The following is a 15,433-nucleotide window of genomic DNA, read 5'->3' as shown; positions in this document are numbered from 1 at the left end:
CCGTGATGTGCCGCATAACTGTCCATAGGAACATTGAACCGTCGGAGTTTCATATCCCCGCCCTGTCACTTAGATTATGTAACCCATGGACATCTTCAGCTTCCACGAGTCCGATAGATGGACAGGCAGTCTGACAGACTGGTTTCTACAATTTTGTAAAGGGTATTGTACAGTACGGAGTACAGGCAAGAGTATCTATTTATGAAGTGGCTGGGCGTTTCAAATTCTGAGCTCTGTGCAATGTGCTCGAGCCTGCGCGCCAAGACTGCATACGCAACACCGCGTACGTATGTACCCCGAAGATCAGACAGGATGAATTAAATGATTCAGGCTATTAGACTGCTGGATAGCGCTGATTTCATTATACGATTAATTAACTTACGTATTCAATGGCTTTATTTATGTAACGCTGTAAAAGGCTGACGAAACTCATTTGATAGGCATCGATCTACATTTGCCCGCTTGGTATTAGAAGCCGATGTAGTACTGGATGCGGGGAGAGGACGACGAAACACTTCAGTCTCATGCACGGGCGCTTGGTATTAGTAGTAAACTAACTGATTCTTGACACAAAGCAATCATGAGAAGTAGGTTGTTCTGTCGATCCCATTGAGAGATTGTTACTGACAATTTCTAATCATGACCTTCTGTACTCCGTACGTTACATCGAGATAACGTGCGGGGACCTGGATCTTGCAGATCTTTCCATTGACAATACAGGGTCTGAACTTGAACGCGGGTTGAGGTAAACATGATCGTAACTTCATTTTCTTTATACAGGTCAATCAGATAAGTGCTCTATGAAAGGTTTGGATCGGCAGGGGTGCGTCTCCGATGCAGGGACTGGGACTAGACTACGATACGCGGCTGGTCCGTATCGGAGGCGAAAGTGGAAAAAAACAGGAAGTCGTATCCAGATCAGGCCGGCACCTCCACCGGCTCAGCCAAGATGTCGTCAGCCCGGCTGGGTAATCCATTACTTATTACTACTTTCCTTTTCCCTCACGGCGTTTGCGGATGGTCTTTTTGATTTCCTTTTTTCTCCGCTAACTCCATTATAAATTCAATTGTTCCGTCGGGGCCTCTCCGCCTTCTGTTCCCCGCCCGCTTTTTCGTGTCGTTCACCATCCAGTTGCTCACTACCACCTAGAGGGTCGCCAGGGGACACCTACGTGAGGGAAGAGAGAACCGGTGCTTGTTTTTTCCTTGAAAAGAAAGAAAGTCGTCTTCTCCCAGCGATGGCGAACCCACCCCACGGCGGTGTCCTGAAGGACCTTCTCGCGCGCGATGCCCCGCGCCACGACCAGCTCGAGGCGGAGGCGGAGACGCTGCCTGCCATTGTCCTCACAGAGCGTCAGCTGTGTGATCTGGAGCTGATCATGAACGGAGGATTCAGTCCGCTTGAGGGTATGTTGTGATTTTTTGTGCCTTATTTGCTCTTCTTCACTCTACTTTCTGATCTTCCTGATCATGGGCTGGCTTTACCCATTGGAGTCCAATTGGCCCTTAAGAAAGCTTTCTTTTTGCAGCAACATGTCTTACAGGCAGTTTTATGCCCTAAATTGCTGATATACTTTGTGGCAATGCAGGTTTCATGAACGAGAAAGATTACGATGGGTATGCTTGCCACCAGCACTTTCCTCCCCGCATAAAAAAGCACCACTGCGGTACCCAACGCAACGTGGTCGTTGAGACGGCTGCCTGCATATGCAACATATCCAGAGACAACAGGGATACCCTGGAGGGTGGCCATGAGTGGACTGGTCAAGTAGGCTGACGTTGGTCCTTCTCGTTTCAGGGTCGTAACGAATCTCCGCCTGGCGGACGGCAATCTTTTCTCGATGCCAATCACATTGGACGTTTCTCAAGAGGTCATTAATGAGACAGGCTTGAAGCCGGGATCTCGGGTGAGCCTGCGCGATTTCCGAGATGATCGCAATTTGGCCATCCTGACTGTGGATGATATCTACCGCCCCGATAAGTGAGTCTTACCATTGTCACTTTTCCCGCTGCTTCACGACGATCTGGTTGAACGGATAGTGTTTCTGGGAAATTGTCTCAGCTGGGATCTCACCAGTCTTTGCCGCTTCCGGCATCTGGCCTTGTCTTTTGGCGAGTTAGTAGGCCTAGCTAACGCGGTCGCAATTCTTTCTTGCACAGGGCGAGGGAGGCGAAGCTGGTCTTCGGCGGTGATGAGGAGCACCCTGCGATCAGGTACTTGAACACCAAGGTACAGGAGTTCTATGTCGGTGGAAAGGTGGAAGCTGTCAACAAGCCAAATCACTATGACTATGTTGATCTGCGCTGTAGGTCTATCTTGTTCAGGGGGGAAAGTCTCGATCAAAGCTCGACATTCTAACAATAATTGTATAGACACTCCTGCGGAGCTGCGGACTCACTTCGACAAGCTCGGCTGGACCCGGGTTGTTGCCTTCCAGACTAGGTACGCGTTTTCTGTTGCCATGATTTGGTCCAAAGATGATAGCACTGACAGTCGTAGAAATCCTATGCACCGAGCTCACCGTGAATTGACGGTTCGCGCCGCCCGCGCCCATAAGGCGAATGTCTTGATCCACCCCGTTGTCGGTCTCACCAAGCCCGGAGATATCGACCACTTCACCCGCGTGCGTGTGTACCAAGCCATCCTTCCCCGTTACCCCAATGGAATGGCTGTCCTGGGTCTGTTGCCCCTAGCCATGCGAATGGGTGGCCCGCGTGAAGCCATTTGGCACGCCATCATCCGGAAGAATCACGGTGCTACGCATTTCATCATTGGACGTGACCATGCTGGTCCGGGCAAGAACTCCAAGGGAGTCGAGTTCTACGGTCCGTACGACGCCCAGCACGCGGTGGAGAAGTACAAGGACGAGCTGGGAATCGAGGTTGTCGAGTTCCAGCAAGTGACCTACCTTCCCGACTCCGACGAGTACAAGCCCGTGGATGAGGTTCCCAAGGGCACGAGGACCCTTGATATCTCCGGAACCGAGCTGCGGAGACGTCTTCGCACCGGTGGTCACATCCCCGAGTGGTTCTCATACCCCGAGGTCGTCAAGGTTCTCCGCGAGTCGAACCCTCCTCGCTCCGCTCAGGGCTTCACGATCTTCCTCACGGGTTACATGAACTCGGGCAAGGATGCCATCGCACGTGCTCTGCAGGTGACGCTGAACCAGCAGGGTGGCCGTTCAGTTTCCCTCCTGCTGGGAGATACTGTCCGCCACGAGCTCTCGTCTGAGCTGGGTTTCAGCCGAGAGGACCGCCACACCAACATTCAGCGTATCGCCTTTGTCGCGGCCGAGCTCACCAAGGCCGGTGCCGCGGTCATCGCCTCTCCCATCGCCCCCTACGAGCACTCCCGTCAGGCTGCGCGCGAGACGATCTCCCAGGTGGGCACCTTCATCCTTGTTCACGTTGCTACGCCACTGGAGTACTGTGAACGCACCGACAAACGGGGTATCTATGCCAAAGCCCGCCGGGGTGAGATCAAGGGATTCACCGGAGTTGATGACCCGTATGAGGCGCCCACGAACGCCGATCTTGTCGTCGATGTCTCGAAGCAGAGTATTCGGAGCATCGTGCACCAGATCATCCTGCTGCTTGAGAGCGAGGGTTTCCTTGACCGTCAGTAAGTAAGAGTGAGGAAAGCAGCATGTCATCGAATTTATAAAGAGCAAAAAACATCCAAGTTCCCTTCTTATGATGGACGTATGAGATACCAGGTTGGATCATGTTGGATTACACAATGGGTGACATTATTGCTGGAAAATAATGTACTTGTTTATCAAGAAATAGATAGACATGGCGTTCTTCTATAGAAATTCTCTAAACTTGTTTCAGGTTCGTACAATACATTTCCCCTTTTGTTTTCAGCTATACACATGTAACTATAACAGTCGCCCATGCTACATTTGAAGACAACTCTCTTATGAGTGAACGCTGCAGAGTACATGTGCAGCTACGATTAGACCAGGAACAATATGTATCCTCCAAATCGAACTACATTGGCCATAGAAGACCCTAAAACTTCGAAGGATTGAAGGCGCTCACTACTGTCGGCGCTGACGCCATCCTGTCCGTTCTGTCCGACATCGCAGGGTTAGTAATGCCGGAGTATAGGAAGAATTATCTGCCACCTCGCCCAGCCACCCTTCAGCAGCGCCAATAAATGGTGAGCGTCTCGTATCTAATCTAGTCACCTGCTGCATCGGTGGAGATCTAATCTTAGTCTCTCCGTGCTATACTACGTAAATCTTCATCTATAGTCCAGCTGTAGTTGTATTGGAGAGACAGAGATATCCTACGAATTAAAGAAAAATACACGACACTACATCTTATCTCATCCCATTCCCAGTCATTTGTGAATTCAACAATGGCGTCATCATCCCAGCGTCTCGCAGACCCAGCCCAAATCGGCTTCGCCAAAGCCTCCTCCTACGACAAGTACCGACCAGCCTACACTGACGAGGAGGCAGACCAGCTCCTCACGGCCCTGCAGCTGACCGGCCGACAAGGTGCAAAAGTCCTCGATCTAGCTGCCGGAATGGGCAAATTCACCGAAGTCCTGGCTGCCCGGCCAGAGGGGTTTGAGACGCTCGCGGTTGAGCCGCATGATGATATGCGTGCTGAATTGGAGAAGAAGGCTCTTCGGGGGGTGCAGGTGCGCAAGGGATGGGCGAGCAGTATTCCGCTTGAGTCGAAGAGTGTGGATGCGGTTGTTGTGGCGCAGGTATGTTCTCTCTGTCTATATCCATCTCTGGGCTTCATCTGATGGCTCGAGTCATAGGCATTTCATTGGTTGGTTTTCTTACCAAAGAGAATTAAATTGCAAAGAATTTATTATCTGACGTCTGACCGGTTCTTGCGATCCATATCTACAGGTTTGCCAACCACGATGCATTGAAAGAGATCCACCGGATCCTCAAACCTCGAGGCCGTTTGGGATTGATATGGCATATTGAAGACTGTACGTCCTATCAGGCCATCATCACCAACATTTTCCCAATCTAAACATGGTGTTTTCCTTTAAGACAACGCCCCTGCATCCGCACAACCGACAACGAAATGGGAATCTCAACTCAAAGACATCGTCTTCGACTTTGAAGACAACCACCCTCGCTTCCGGCACGATGTGTGGAGGGCAGTCTTTGATGAAGAAGACCAACGACTCTTCTCCAAACCTCTTACTGAATCTCTACTTCTCACCGTCTTCCTGCCCAAGACTACCCTCTGGGACCGATTCTGTACTCTCAGTCAATTTGCGCTTTTGCAGGGGATTGAGCTTCAGGTGTGTTGTCTCCGTCTCCATGTTTTCTAAAATCACTCTGGCTTTTCCACGCTGCTATTTTCTGGACTTGATTTTGTTGACTCGAGCAGAATGTCAAAGATCGATTCGATGCGGCGCTGCAGGGCGAAGATGTCGAAGTCAATGAAGCGGGTGAGGTAGCGTTGCATGGGAAAACGTACCTCGCCTGGACGGAGGCCCAATGAGCAATCTGGTATATATTGACGTTTGCCGGACTTTTTTTTAGACTTGATGCATCGTGCAGAGACCAACTGTCCAATTGTCTTCATACAATGCGAATGGAATGGATGTATACCTAGAAACCATGCTATATCGTCTATCGTACAAAGCACAAAACGCACAAAACTTTTGGGTTAGAAGAGAAGAGAAGAGAAAAGTTTTGGTTTAGTCGTTCGACGATATGAATGAGAAAGGGGAGTAATGTTATGGACTAATAAGATAGAGCACTGTCTAATATAGCAATACAGTATAAAATAATACCCTGTAAGGTAGGAAGCAAAGCATCTAGGTTATATAACATGAATCATATAAAAGTAACCGTAGAGAGATCTAAGTAAAAATAAGGACTATAAGATAGACTATAATAGCTAAGGAAGGTCTATAGAAAGACGACTATAATAGACTATAGGAAGGACTATGTATAAAAGGGACTATTTTAGGAGAAGTATATAAGCATATTTACTCTCCCCTGCTGCCCGCAGCAGCTAGCAGGGGTCAGGCCACGTAGATGCTGCTAACCACCTACAGGGTTGAACCTGCACTGCACTGCATTGTACCGCATACAGAGCACTGTAACATGATTCGGAGGCGCCAACATATTCCCGTGTTAAGCGATCGAACAAGCAGGGAGTCCGTCTGGGAACCTCGGAGTCGTACGATAGGACAACAAAATGCTGATTGGCCTGATTGGTGGTTTGATATGTGTTAAGTGAGCACCCCCTGCAGGCCGCTCAGATAGGTAGTGCTGATGGTGCAAGCCAGAAGAGCCGTTGCTTTTATAGAGGTATCCCTCGCTCAAGGTTTCCGCTGCGGTCTGCCTACTCCATCTCCTCGACACTGCTTGGTCGAACCCTCCACCCACTGCCTGAAGCCATTGGAGCCATGGCTCAGAGTCCCCAGGCTCAGACTCCCCCGGCTGAGAATATCCTGGAAGTAGATGTGAGCATCTGGAGCACTCTGACGGAAGAATATCATCCTACTGACATTTTTGGTCAGGATGCCCCTGCTGAAACCGATTCAGCTTATAATGAATCGTGAGTAGATTCAAACTATCCAAACTGTGGCAGCTTTTGTCTGATAATTTTTCTATGGCATTGACACAGCTAGCTACGTGTCATCTCTCAGTTCAAGTATTAGAAACTACAAGTAATGCGATGGCTATCTTGATGAGCTTTACCTTGACAGCTTACTAACCAGATGACTTATGGCTTAATAAATAGATATGAGGTAAGTCCCTCTCTGAGGTATATATGCTTCAAAGAGTACTGACTGACACTTCCTTTTAGAATGGACGCCGTTACCATGCATACCACGAAGGAACATACATTCTGGTATATTATTTAGTCTAATCTAACTAATCCTTTGTTAGAACTGTGACTGAGTAAGTCACCTTACCTTATTAGCCAAATGATGAAGAGGAACAAGACCGAATCGACCTTCTGCATCACATCTATCTCCTTGTCCTCGGAGGAAAACTTCACCTTGCACCAATCAGCAAGAATCCTCAGCCTTGGTACTGGTACAGGGATCTGGGCCATCCAGTTTGCTAAGTAAGTGCATTCTTGCCTTCCATTTTTCTCCCCTTGAATTATAGCCTTGTTGCTGATGTTGAAGCCCACAGTGAATATCCTTCTGCACAAGTGATTGGCACTGATTTGAGCCCTATACAACCTCCCTGGTAATTACTTCTGCAATCCATATGTTTTCATGTTACTCTTCTTCTTCTTCTTCTTCTTCTTCTTCTTCTTCTTCTTTGTTGATGTTCGAAATTTGCCACTAAGCCAGCCTCTTGGCTGGATTGTACTGTACCTTTGATACCGTTACAGAAACCTGCTAACAGCTGATGCAAAAATCAGGGTCCCTCCAAATTGTGTATTCGAAATCGATGACTGAGAGACAGATTGGTTATACAAGACCAGTTTGACTTCATCCATGGTCGTGAGCTACAAGGGTGCGTTGCCGATGAAGACCGGCTTTTCCGCCAGGCATTCGAGCATCTCAAGCCTGGAGGATATTTTGAATTTGATGCTTTTTTTTATGCTTACTGGCTCTCTGATGATGGTACTGCTGAAAAGGCTGAGAATTGCCAATTATATATAAAAACGGCACGAGAAGCCGGTGACAAATTCGGCAAAAGCTTTGAAAACGTGCCCTTATGGAAGGGAAAGATGGAAAAGGCAGGATTTGTGGATGTAAAAGAGTCTATCTTTAAGGTTTTTTTTAACTATTTTTTCCTCTACTTCTAGAAACTAACTAATTATAAATGCTAATCATAATTAATAGATTCCAATTGGTCCATGGCCAAAGGACCCAAAGATGAAGGAGATTGGGAGGTTCCAGCAAGTTCAGCAGATCCAGGCTGTGGAATCCTATACTCCGGCACTTTTCTCACGTATCCTTGGCTGGAGTTCTACAGAGAGAGAGGTATTAGTGGCAAAAGTACGGAAGGAGCTTGTGGATCGTTCGCTGCACCTGTATGCTCCTATGTACTTTGTATATGGGGCGAAAGCCTTGAACAAAGTCTGCTATTAGCTCTGTTTTTTCCATCTCCAGCAGTATGCAGGATTAACCATATCTACTTACATAACTGATTGATCATTGTGTATAGATGTATCTTTCATGCACAGACAAACTGTCTTCATACAATGCAATACGAATGGATATCTACCTACGTAGAAACCATGCTATCGTTCTATCGTACAGTACAAAAACACTGACTTTGGGTTCGAAGAGAGACGTTTTAGTCGTTCCACGACTGGTTCGTTGATAATGAAACATGATCCCCGTGATCTCCAGACTCCACATCATTGAGCTACGATATTGTCTCCAGTTCCACGGCCCCGGCCCCGTCGGCTACATGGGAAGCCCCGACGTCTTCTACCTTGTCGTCGGAAGAACCACCGGACTGGTTGTAGACAGTCCGTTCGGGGAACACGAACTTGGAGCTCTGCCACGGCTTCACTTTCATGACGTACATCGTATCGATCTCCTCCAGAGTGCGGTCCTTGCCCTCGATGACGGCAAAGTACACCAGAGCAGCGGCCAGGAAAAGACAGCCGGCGAAGACGTAGCCGAATCGGAAGTCGATAGCGCTAGTAATAAATGGCGTAAAGAATGCCAGGAGGAAGTTCCACAGCCAGTTCGATGCCGTCGCCAGCGACATGGCTCGCGCACGAAATTCGGATGGGTACAGTTCGGCAATGATGGTCCAGACCATGGGACCCCATGTACTGGCAAATCCCAAGATGAAGAGACAGGCGAAGACGACCATGACAATTCCGGCAGAACGCGTGTTCTCGGGGTTCTCCCGGTCCAAGGAGAAGTGACCCACGGAGGCAAAGACCATGAAACAGATGAACATCCAGAGGGCCCCCCCAATAAGAGACTTGCGACGGCCGAAGTTCTGAATGAAATAGAGACCCAAGAACGTGGTGCCAAAATTGACAGCCCCGAGGATCATCTGGGTGACATAACTGTTTTGAACACCGGCTCCCTTGAAGACGGTCGTACCGTAGTAGAAAAAGTAGTTCGCTCCGGTGAGCTGCTGAAGAGCCTGCAAAGTAATCCCAACGACGACTCTGTATAACATTCGGGGAGCACGGAACATCTGTCCCCAGGTGACATTACCCCGGCTAACCTCTTCCTCGTATTTCTGCTTGATCTCTTCGAATTCCTGGTGCAAGGCACGGTGGTTTGTTGGGATGCCATAGATCTTGGCCAGGCTGTTCATGGCTCTTTCGATTCTCCCATTGCGATAGTCGTGGCGAGGACTTTCCGGGAAGAAGGCCATACCCACGCCGAGGATGATCGCCCACACGTAGGTGATTCCCATGGGAATGCGCCACGATCCAGTGTCATTACGGGCCTCTGTTCCGAAGTCGATACAGTAGGCAACGAATATACCAAGGGTGACGAAGAGTTGGTAAGTACTGCAACTGTCAGCATACATCTAAAAACCAGGTCTACCTAACGAAAGTCTCCATACCTGATCAACGATCCTCGAATGTGCCTGGGACCAGACTCGCCCTGGTACATAGGCACGAGCAAAGACAGAGCACCCACCCCGAGACCTGCCACCCAGCGACCCATGGCGACTTGGTACCATTTCCCAACCGGCGAAGATATCTGCACCGTGACGCCGGCGCAGAGGATCACACACCATCCACTAATGGACCATTTGCGGCCGATGCGATCCGCAATGGGGGCGGCAGCCAACGCACCGATCAGAGTGCCAATGGAGAGCTAGGAATTACCCTGTCAGAGCCTTAATCAAGAAGTAAACGATTTGAAGAAGACTCACCAGAGCAACAATCAGCCCGGAACGTGCGTTGGTGAAGTGATACGTTCCATTGGGACCTGGCTCGCCATAGCGCTGCAGGAAGTTCTTCATGTCCAGAAAGCCCGAGATCTGACCGGTATCATAGCCGAAGATAAATCCGCCCATGGAGACCAAAACTCCCATGATAATGGAGCGCCATGTCAGGAGAGGAATCGGGGTGTCGACCAGATGATGGCCTTTCTCTCCATCAGTTGCCGTTGCTGCATGGCTTCCGAAATGGTTTTCCGGCCTCAATTGAGGCAGCCCCAACTTTGGGCGCATGAGGTGAATTCGTTTCGAGACTTGTCTATTCTATAGAATTCTGAATGGGGGAGTAGATGAACTGATGGTGCCTAAGTGCGATGCCTGATAAGGTATATTTGGGTATCTATGTGCGTGTGTACTTATGTATATGTGTATACGTATGTACTGTACAACGCCAACAGACGTCCAAACCCCGGGTACGGAGGTACGGAGTAGACGGGATGGGCCATTTTTATACGTGCTTATCCAATATTAATGTCCCAGTATGTGCCACTTCGAGAAGGAGCGCGCAAGAGCAAGAAAGGAAGGTCCTCATGAGGTCAACTCCGAACCTGCACTGGGCCGGCAAGATCCAATGAAAAACCTTGCCAACCGGCTCGGAATCAACTGGAAAGTCCGGGCGGGCCGGTTCCTCCAAGTTCGAGGCTGACGAAGAATATCTCGGGGCCCCGGGGGTCGTCTCGTGGGGATTGGAGATTGATCATTACTTTCCCCTCATGTGGTCCGTTCATTGGGCCTTTGCCACTGCCTACCTAGATGGATGGGTTTGGCTCCGCCGAAGATTTCCCGAGCTGTTGGATCGGATGTTATCGAATTCTTCGGCATCTCCGGGGGACAAGATAATATACTCCGTGTATTGCTACAGCGAGCACGACTTTTGTCTGCTGGGAAAAACGGGCGTGAACGCTCAAGGTCGGTTGGGGTAGTGAATCGGCAAGCGTGGAGGATCGATGGAGATCGATATGATGTCGTGCAGACAATGAAGAAGAATATGATTCATTCTTGCCTCGTGCATCATTACCCAAGGAAGGAGCGAGCCCGACAGTGCTGTGTGGACACATGACGAATCGAACTTTCTTCGAGTCCAAAGCAAGAACATTATAAAGAAACTGCGTATCAGTTATGATGCGATCGGTCCACATGCTGTGAATCCGGATCTGGGAGAAGATGAAGATCCCGCCATTGTGATTGGTCAACCACTGGGGGATGTGCCACCCAGTCCACTGGCCCGTGACCGGAAGCCCGCGGAAGACCTGCGATTATTAATAGTTCTGTATTCTGGAAGAAATCATTTAACAGTTATTGGGACGTGTAGAAATCACGGCATGTGTCGGCATTCCATCGGCATCGATCTGGTCGCTTGGTGGCGAACTTGCATCTGTGTAAGCGCGCGTGGCGGACGGGACAGCGACAGGACGCGTCGAAAACTGGCAAACTGCAGAGCCTATAAATCTGAAGCTTGGGTTTGTCGTCCTCTCTGAGCGGTACGTCGATGCGTATTTGCAGAGTAATAGAACAATCGGAGTTGGCTGAAGAGGGACCTGCAATGTAGCAAGCTCTGTACGAGATGAAACAACTCCAAGTCATTTCTTCTCGGCATACATACCTTGCTGATGAGATAGATGGATTCTGAGATGATCACAGTCCCGAGAACGTCATCGTCTTGTCCACATGTGCAGTTTCCCCATTCACAGTCGTATCTTGATCATAGCATTCATCCAGGCTCCCAGAGCATCAAATGCATCCCAGGTTCACCAGGGTCAAACAAGCCCCCAAAATCCAGACTCCCAACGGATCGAAATCCTGCGCGACAGTACAGATGATATCCCCGGGAAGTGGACTTGACCAGCACGGGGACTCTTTCCCGCGTCGCTTGGTCCAAACCCCACTGCAGAGCCTGTGTGCCAAATCCGCGTCGCTGGCATCGGGGATGGGTGTACATCGCATCGATCTCCCAGCGCTCTGGGGACAGCTTGTTGGGATCCACATCCACGGGAGGCTGGGAGATGATGGGATAAACCTGGGACATGCGTCTGCGGTCGATGGTGGAATCAAGGGGGTAGTAAAGAGCAATGCCTAGGTAGTGGGCAACTGCTCGAAGTCCTGTCATGCCAATCAGCAAGCTTTCAAAAAGAGAAAAAAAAAGGCACATATATATTCTGATCATACACATACTTGTCGACCATCGTCTCCCCCGTTTCTGCCATCGCCGCGCAACTTCGCTCTTGCCTACTCTTGTCCAGATCGTAAATCCGACGATAACAGAATCATAATTCCCTCCATCTTGTTGCTCCGCATGAGAGGATAGTTCATCTCTTTCCTCCAACACGTGACAGATCGTCCCTGGCTGAAGCAGTTTCATCTCCTGGAACCTCTGGCACGAAGTGACGTACGCCGTCCAGTTTCTTCTTTCGTCCTTGATCCCATCATCATAATTATTATTATTGCCCTGGATTCTGCGATAGTAGAGCGCCAGAGGGTCTGTCAGATTGCAGAGAGCTTCGATTTCAGCTATGGCCCATGCATCGTCGGGAGCGTATCCGCGTAGACGCATCTGATAATGATAGAACCCCCGGTTTGTGAAGACAGGAGGAAGAATCAGGTGCGATTGGAAAGTAGAATTAGCATTGCATCATTTTTTTTTGTTTTCTTTTCTCTTTTTGTAAGGTTCGTAACTAGCTCAATGCATTGAAGGGTGCGAACTTGGACGTAGCTTCAAAATAATTGTTCCCCGCGTAGATGGGCACGCGCTAAACCCCGCCGAGCATGCCCGCTCTCCACATGGGGATCGATTTGGTACTCTTGACGCCAACACTATATCTAGGCAGGGGTCTTATACAACATTCTTTTTCTTTGTCTCCTGTCCATTCTCTTGCTGATGAAGCAAAATAGAGTTAGGCGGCCAAGTCAAGCAGCAATAGCAATACGTAATGGTGTAAAATTACGAATAAATGCCAGAAAATGCTCTTTTAGCCTCATCTATTTCGAACTCAGCTTGGAGGAGTTGAACAGAGAGAGGTGGATTGTACTGTACAAGAATACATAATCATATCCAAATGGTATTTCATACGACGAACACCAACTCCGACCCAGATTTTAAAAAGAAAACCCCAATCGACAATGACACCCATCACAATTTTCAGGATGTTAATAGTATATGCAATGAGCTAGTGTGGATAAGGCGGGTGAGATATCATATGAAGAGAGAATTTCCAGATGCAAGACCACCGTCGTCGATCAACGGCAGCAATCGGTTCGCACGCTCCTGGACGATCATCTCTTCAGCCTCCCATCTCTTCCGCTCCAGCGTCTTCGCCTGGACCCTCTTTTCTCCGCCATACCAGGCCTTTTCCGCCTTCTGCATGGCTTCCGCCTCCTCCTTCTCAGCCTTCACAACCAGATTCCGGACCATGGTCTTCCAATTGTCGAGGCCAACTTTCAAGCACTGCGTACATCGCTCTCTGGCAGCAGCATACTCTCTGTCATTACCGAGTTCAATGAAAGTGGATTCAGCCATGTCCACCGCATCCCGGGTCCAGGAAAGACCGTTCTCTTGAGAGGATGACGCGTAGATAATCTCCCCAATATAGGTCATCAACCCCGCTTCCTCGCAGGCAGAGCCAACAGTCCGAACAGGTGGGTCGTTTCCATCTGACGGCGCATCAGGGTAGGTGACAGGTACTAAGATGGTCTTAATCTTTTCCACGAGATCACCGAAAGGTGCGCTCCCTGTGGTTTGGGAAGTCGGGCGCGGCTTCTTTGAGCTGGTGTCTTGTTCCGGGAGCCCACGACGGGCTTTCAGAACAGAGGTGAAGATGGATAGTGCGGTTTGGAGATCTCCAGACCGCGCATGATGAACCGCGAGAGCCGTGGATACCCTCATGATATTTTCCGAAGCAACGTCCCGGTTGTTGGTTTTTAATATCCCGGTTTTGGTATCAACCACTCGAGCAGCGTCAAAGGGTAGTCCCGCAGCAGCGATATCCATTGCCCAGCTGTACATGTCCCGTGCGGTGCCTTTCAAGCCCTTGTAATCCAACCAGTCGGCATAAGCCAGGGCAGCGTCGACTTTCTGCTTCGTGCTGAAGCCTTTTGTGGTCAGGATCTTGATATAGAACACCTCTGGGCTCTCTGAAGCTGGTTCGCAGTCTTCCTCCAGGAGCACCTGCTTTTGCCTCGCTGGGAGAGGTTTTGGCCGTGGATTAGACGGCCCAACGACGTACTCTGCTGGGGCAGAAATACGGCGTTTCCGGTCTGTCATCCAGCCCTCCAGATTTTCCGCCGCCCTAGCTGCACCCATCAAAGCCTGGAAATATCCTCTTCTCCACGGCTCGCTCTTCATGGACACATCGTAGCCGGTCTTCCCGACCCCCTCGACCAGAATGCCACCATCCCCCTGCTCCACAATCCCTTTACCCTCGCCTTCCGGATTTTCGAGCCGCTCGATCAGCTCCCGCAAGTATCCCGCGACCGCCGGCCAGTTGGTCATCAACTTGCCGATTTCCTCCGGATGTTGAAGCGCCTCCGCCGAGCGCAGACACCAACGACTCTTCCAACTCCATTCGGGCGGCGTGGGCCATTTGTGCTCAATCTCTTCCTGATACACGCCTATTTTCATCAAGTGGAACAGACAAATGATCGCATAGACCGTAACCGCGATTCTCAAGCCGCGCCTAAGGCGGCGTTTGTAGTAATCGCGCTGCTCGGTGGAGATGAGCCTGGCAAAGTGCTGTCGAAGATGGGTCGACAATGGTGGAAGAGGGCGATTGCCTGCCAATGGGGAGAGAAAGGGCAGTTGGGGACGACTCAGCGGAGGTGAGACCAAGTGAAGTTTGGATTTATTGGTAAATGGTCGAGGCCTGGATAGAGGATTCTTGTGATCGCTGGGCGGTCGCAGAGGCCTTATAAGGCCCGGTATCCGCCGGACAGAGCTTCGAGGAGGGAACATTGTGTTGATGTCGAATGTTTCCCCTCTCGTTGCTGGTTGCGGGAGGTTTTCCGATTGAGGTGGTCGAAGTTGGGAGGGATCCTGTTTGCTCTGTTTGCACGGCAGTACCTGTGCATCTATGATACGACTTGAATTGTCAACGTTGCCAGTTTGAATTGACGCCCATTTGAACTCTTATTTGCGTTATTTTTCTGAATTGGACACAGAAAAATTCAATGATCCATGCAGCAAGTCCCTGTAGCAATTTCTTAGTGACTTATTAGGCTCTTGAAAACACCAGCGAGATGATTTATGTTATTGAAGGCATTATTTATATACGTTGGGGAGAATGAGGGATGAAATACATGTTGAGCAAGCATCTATATAAAGTAGATATTTTGTACTGTAGCTGTCAGCGACACAGGCACCAAGTCATCAAAAGATTATCTGACAGTGCTCAAAGTGACGTGACTATCTAACGAATAGAAAAGAATATTTTCAGAATTCTGATCGATCAGGGAAGCGGACCTGACCTGACTGACGGGCTTATTATGCCCAAATCTAGGTTTGATTCAGTTGAGTTCTGCATGATTTCTGATCTTCGGCATCCTGCACTGCAGGGATG

General features: G+C 49.5%; 6 protein-coding genes across 6 annotated transcripts; 3 read left to right on the top strand and 3 right to left on the bottom strand.

Moving 5' to 3' along the window:
- Nucleotides 1-1,238: 1,238 nt before the first annotated feature.
- Nucleotides 1,239-3,626, top strand: VTN77DRAFT_7836 (uncharacterized protein; the record flags this gene model as incomplete). Its single annotated transcript, XM_069424267.1, has 6 exons — nt 1,239-1,407; nt 1,590-1,617; nt 1,799-1,981; nt 2,161-2,306; nt 2,374-2,443; nt 2,501-3,626. 6 exons carry the CDS (start codon nt 1,239-1,241, stop codon nt 3,624-3,626), a joined length of 1,722 nt encoding a protein of 573 aa, XP_069275085.1.
- A 740-nt stretch (nt 3,627-4,366) lies between these two features.
- VTN77DRAFT_7835 (uncharacterized protein) lies at nt 4,367-5,484 on the top strand (the record flags this gene model as incomplete). Its single annotated transcript, XM_069424266.1, has 5 exons — nt 4,367-4,723; nt 4,781-4,791; nt 4,875-4,960; nt 5,025-5,281; nt 5,371-5,484. The coding sequence occupies 5 exons, from the start codon at nt 4,367-4,369 to the stop codon at nt 5,482-5,484; spliced, it is 825 nt and encodes a 274-aa protein (XP_069275084.1).
- Nucleotides 5,485-6,740: 1,256 nt separating this feature from the next.
- Nucleotides 6,741-7,411, top strand: VTN77DRAFT_7834 (uncharacterized protein; the record flags this gene model as incomplete). The annotated part of the gene is made up of 5 exons (XM_069424265.1): nt 6,741-6,745; nt 6,805-6,849; nt 6,922-7,068; nt 7,140-7,196; nt 7,375-7,411. The coding sequence occupies 5 exons, from the start codon at nt 6,741-6,743 to the stop codon at nt 7,409-7,411; spliced, it is 291 nt and encodes a 96-aa protein (XP_069275083.1).
- Nucleotides 7,412-8,330: 919 nt separating this feature from the next.
- On the bottom strand, nt 8,331-10,118 carry VTN77DRAFT_7833 (uncharacterized protein; the record flags this gene model as incomplete). The annotated part of the gene is made up of 3 exons (XM_069424264.1): nt 8,331-9,447; nt 9,504-9,760; nt 9,819-10,118. The coding sequence occupies 3 exons, from the start codon at nt 10,116-10,118 to the stop codon at nt 8,331-8,333; spliced, it is 1,674 nt and encodes a 557-aa protein (XP_069275082.1).
- A 1,477-nt stretch (nt 10,119-11,595) lies between these two features.
- On the bottom strand, nt 11,596-12,435 carry VTN77DRAFT_7832 (uncharacterized protein; the record flags this gene model as incomplete). Its single annotated transcript, XM_069424263.1, has 2 exons — nt 11,596-11,984; nt 12,057-12,435. 2 exons carry the CDS (start codon nt 12,433-12,435, stop codon nt 11,596-11,598), a joined length of 768 nt encoding a protein of 255 aa, XP_069275081.1.
- A 639-nt stretch (nt 12,436-13,074) lies between these two features.
- Nucleotides 13,075-14,829, bottom strand: VTN77DRAFT_7831 (uncharacterized protein; the record flags this gene model as incomplete). Its single annotated transcript, XM_069424262.1, has 1 exon — nt 13,075-14,829. The coding sequence occupies one exon, from the start codon at nt 14,827-14,829 to the stop codon at nt 13,075-13,077; it is 1,755 nt and encodes a 584-aa protein (XP_069275080.1).
- Nucleotides 14,830-15,433: the final 604 nt, after the last annotated feature.

The sequence above is a fragment of the Rasamsonia byssochlamydoides genome (genome assembly GCF_041956645.1).
Source record: "Rasamsonia byssochlamydoides strain NRRL 3658 unplaced genomic scaffold VTN77scaffold_65, whole genome shotgun sequence".
Taxonomy (NCBI): Eukaryota; Fungi; Ascomycota; class Eurotiomycetes; order Eurotiales; family Trichocomaceae; genus Rasamsonia; species Rasamsonia byssochlamydoides.
Note: the sequence above shows the minus strand (reverse complement) of the source record. Positions and strands in the feature narration are given on the sequence as shown.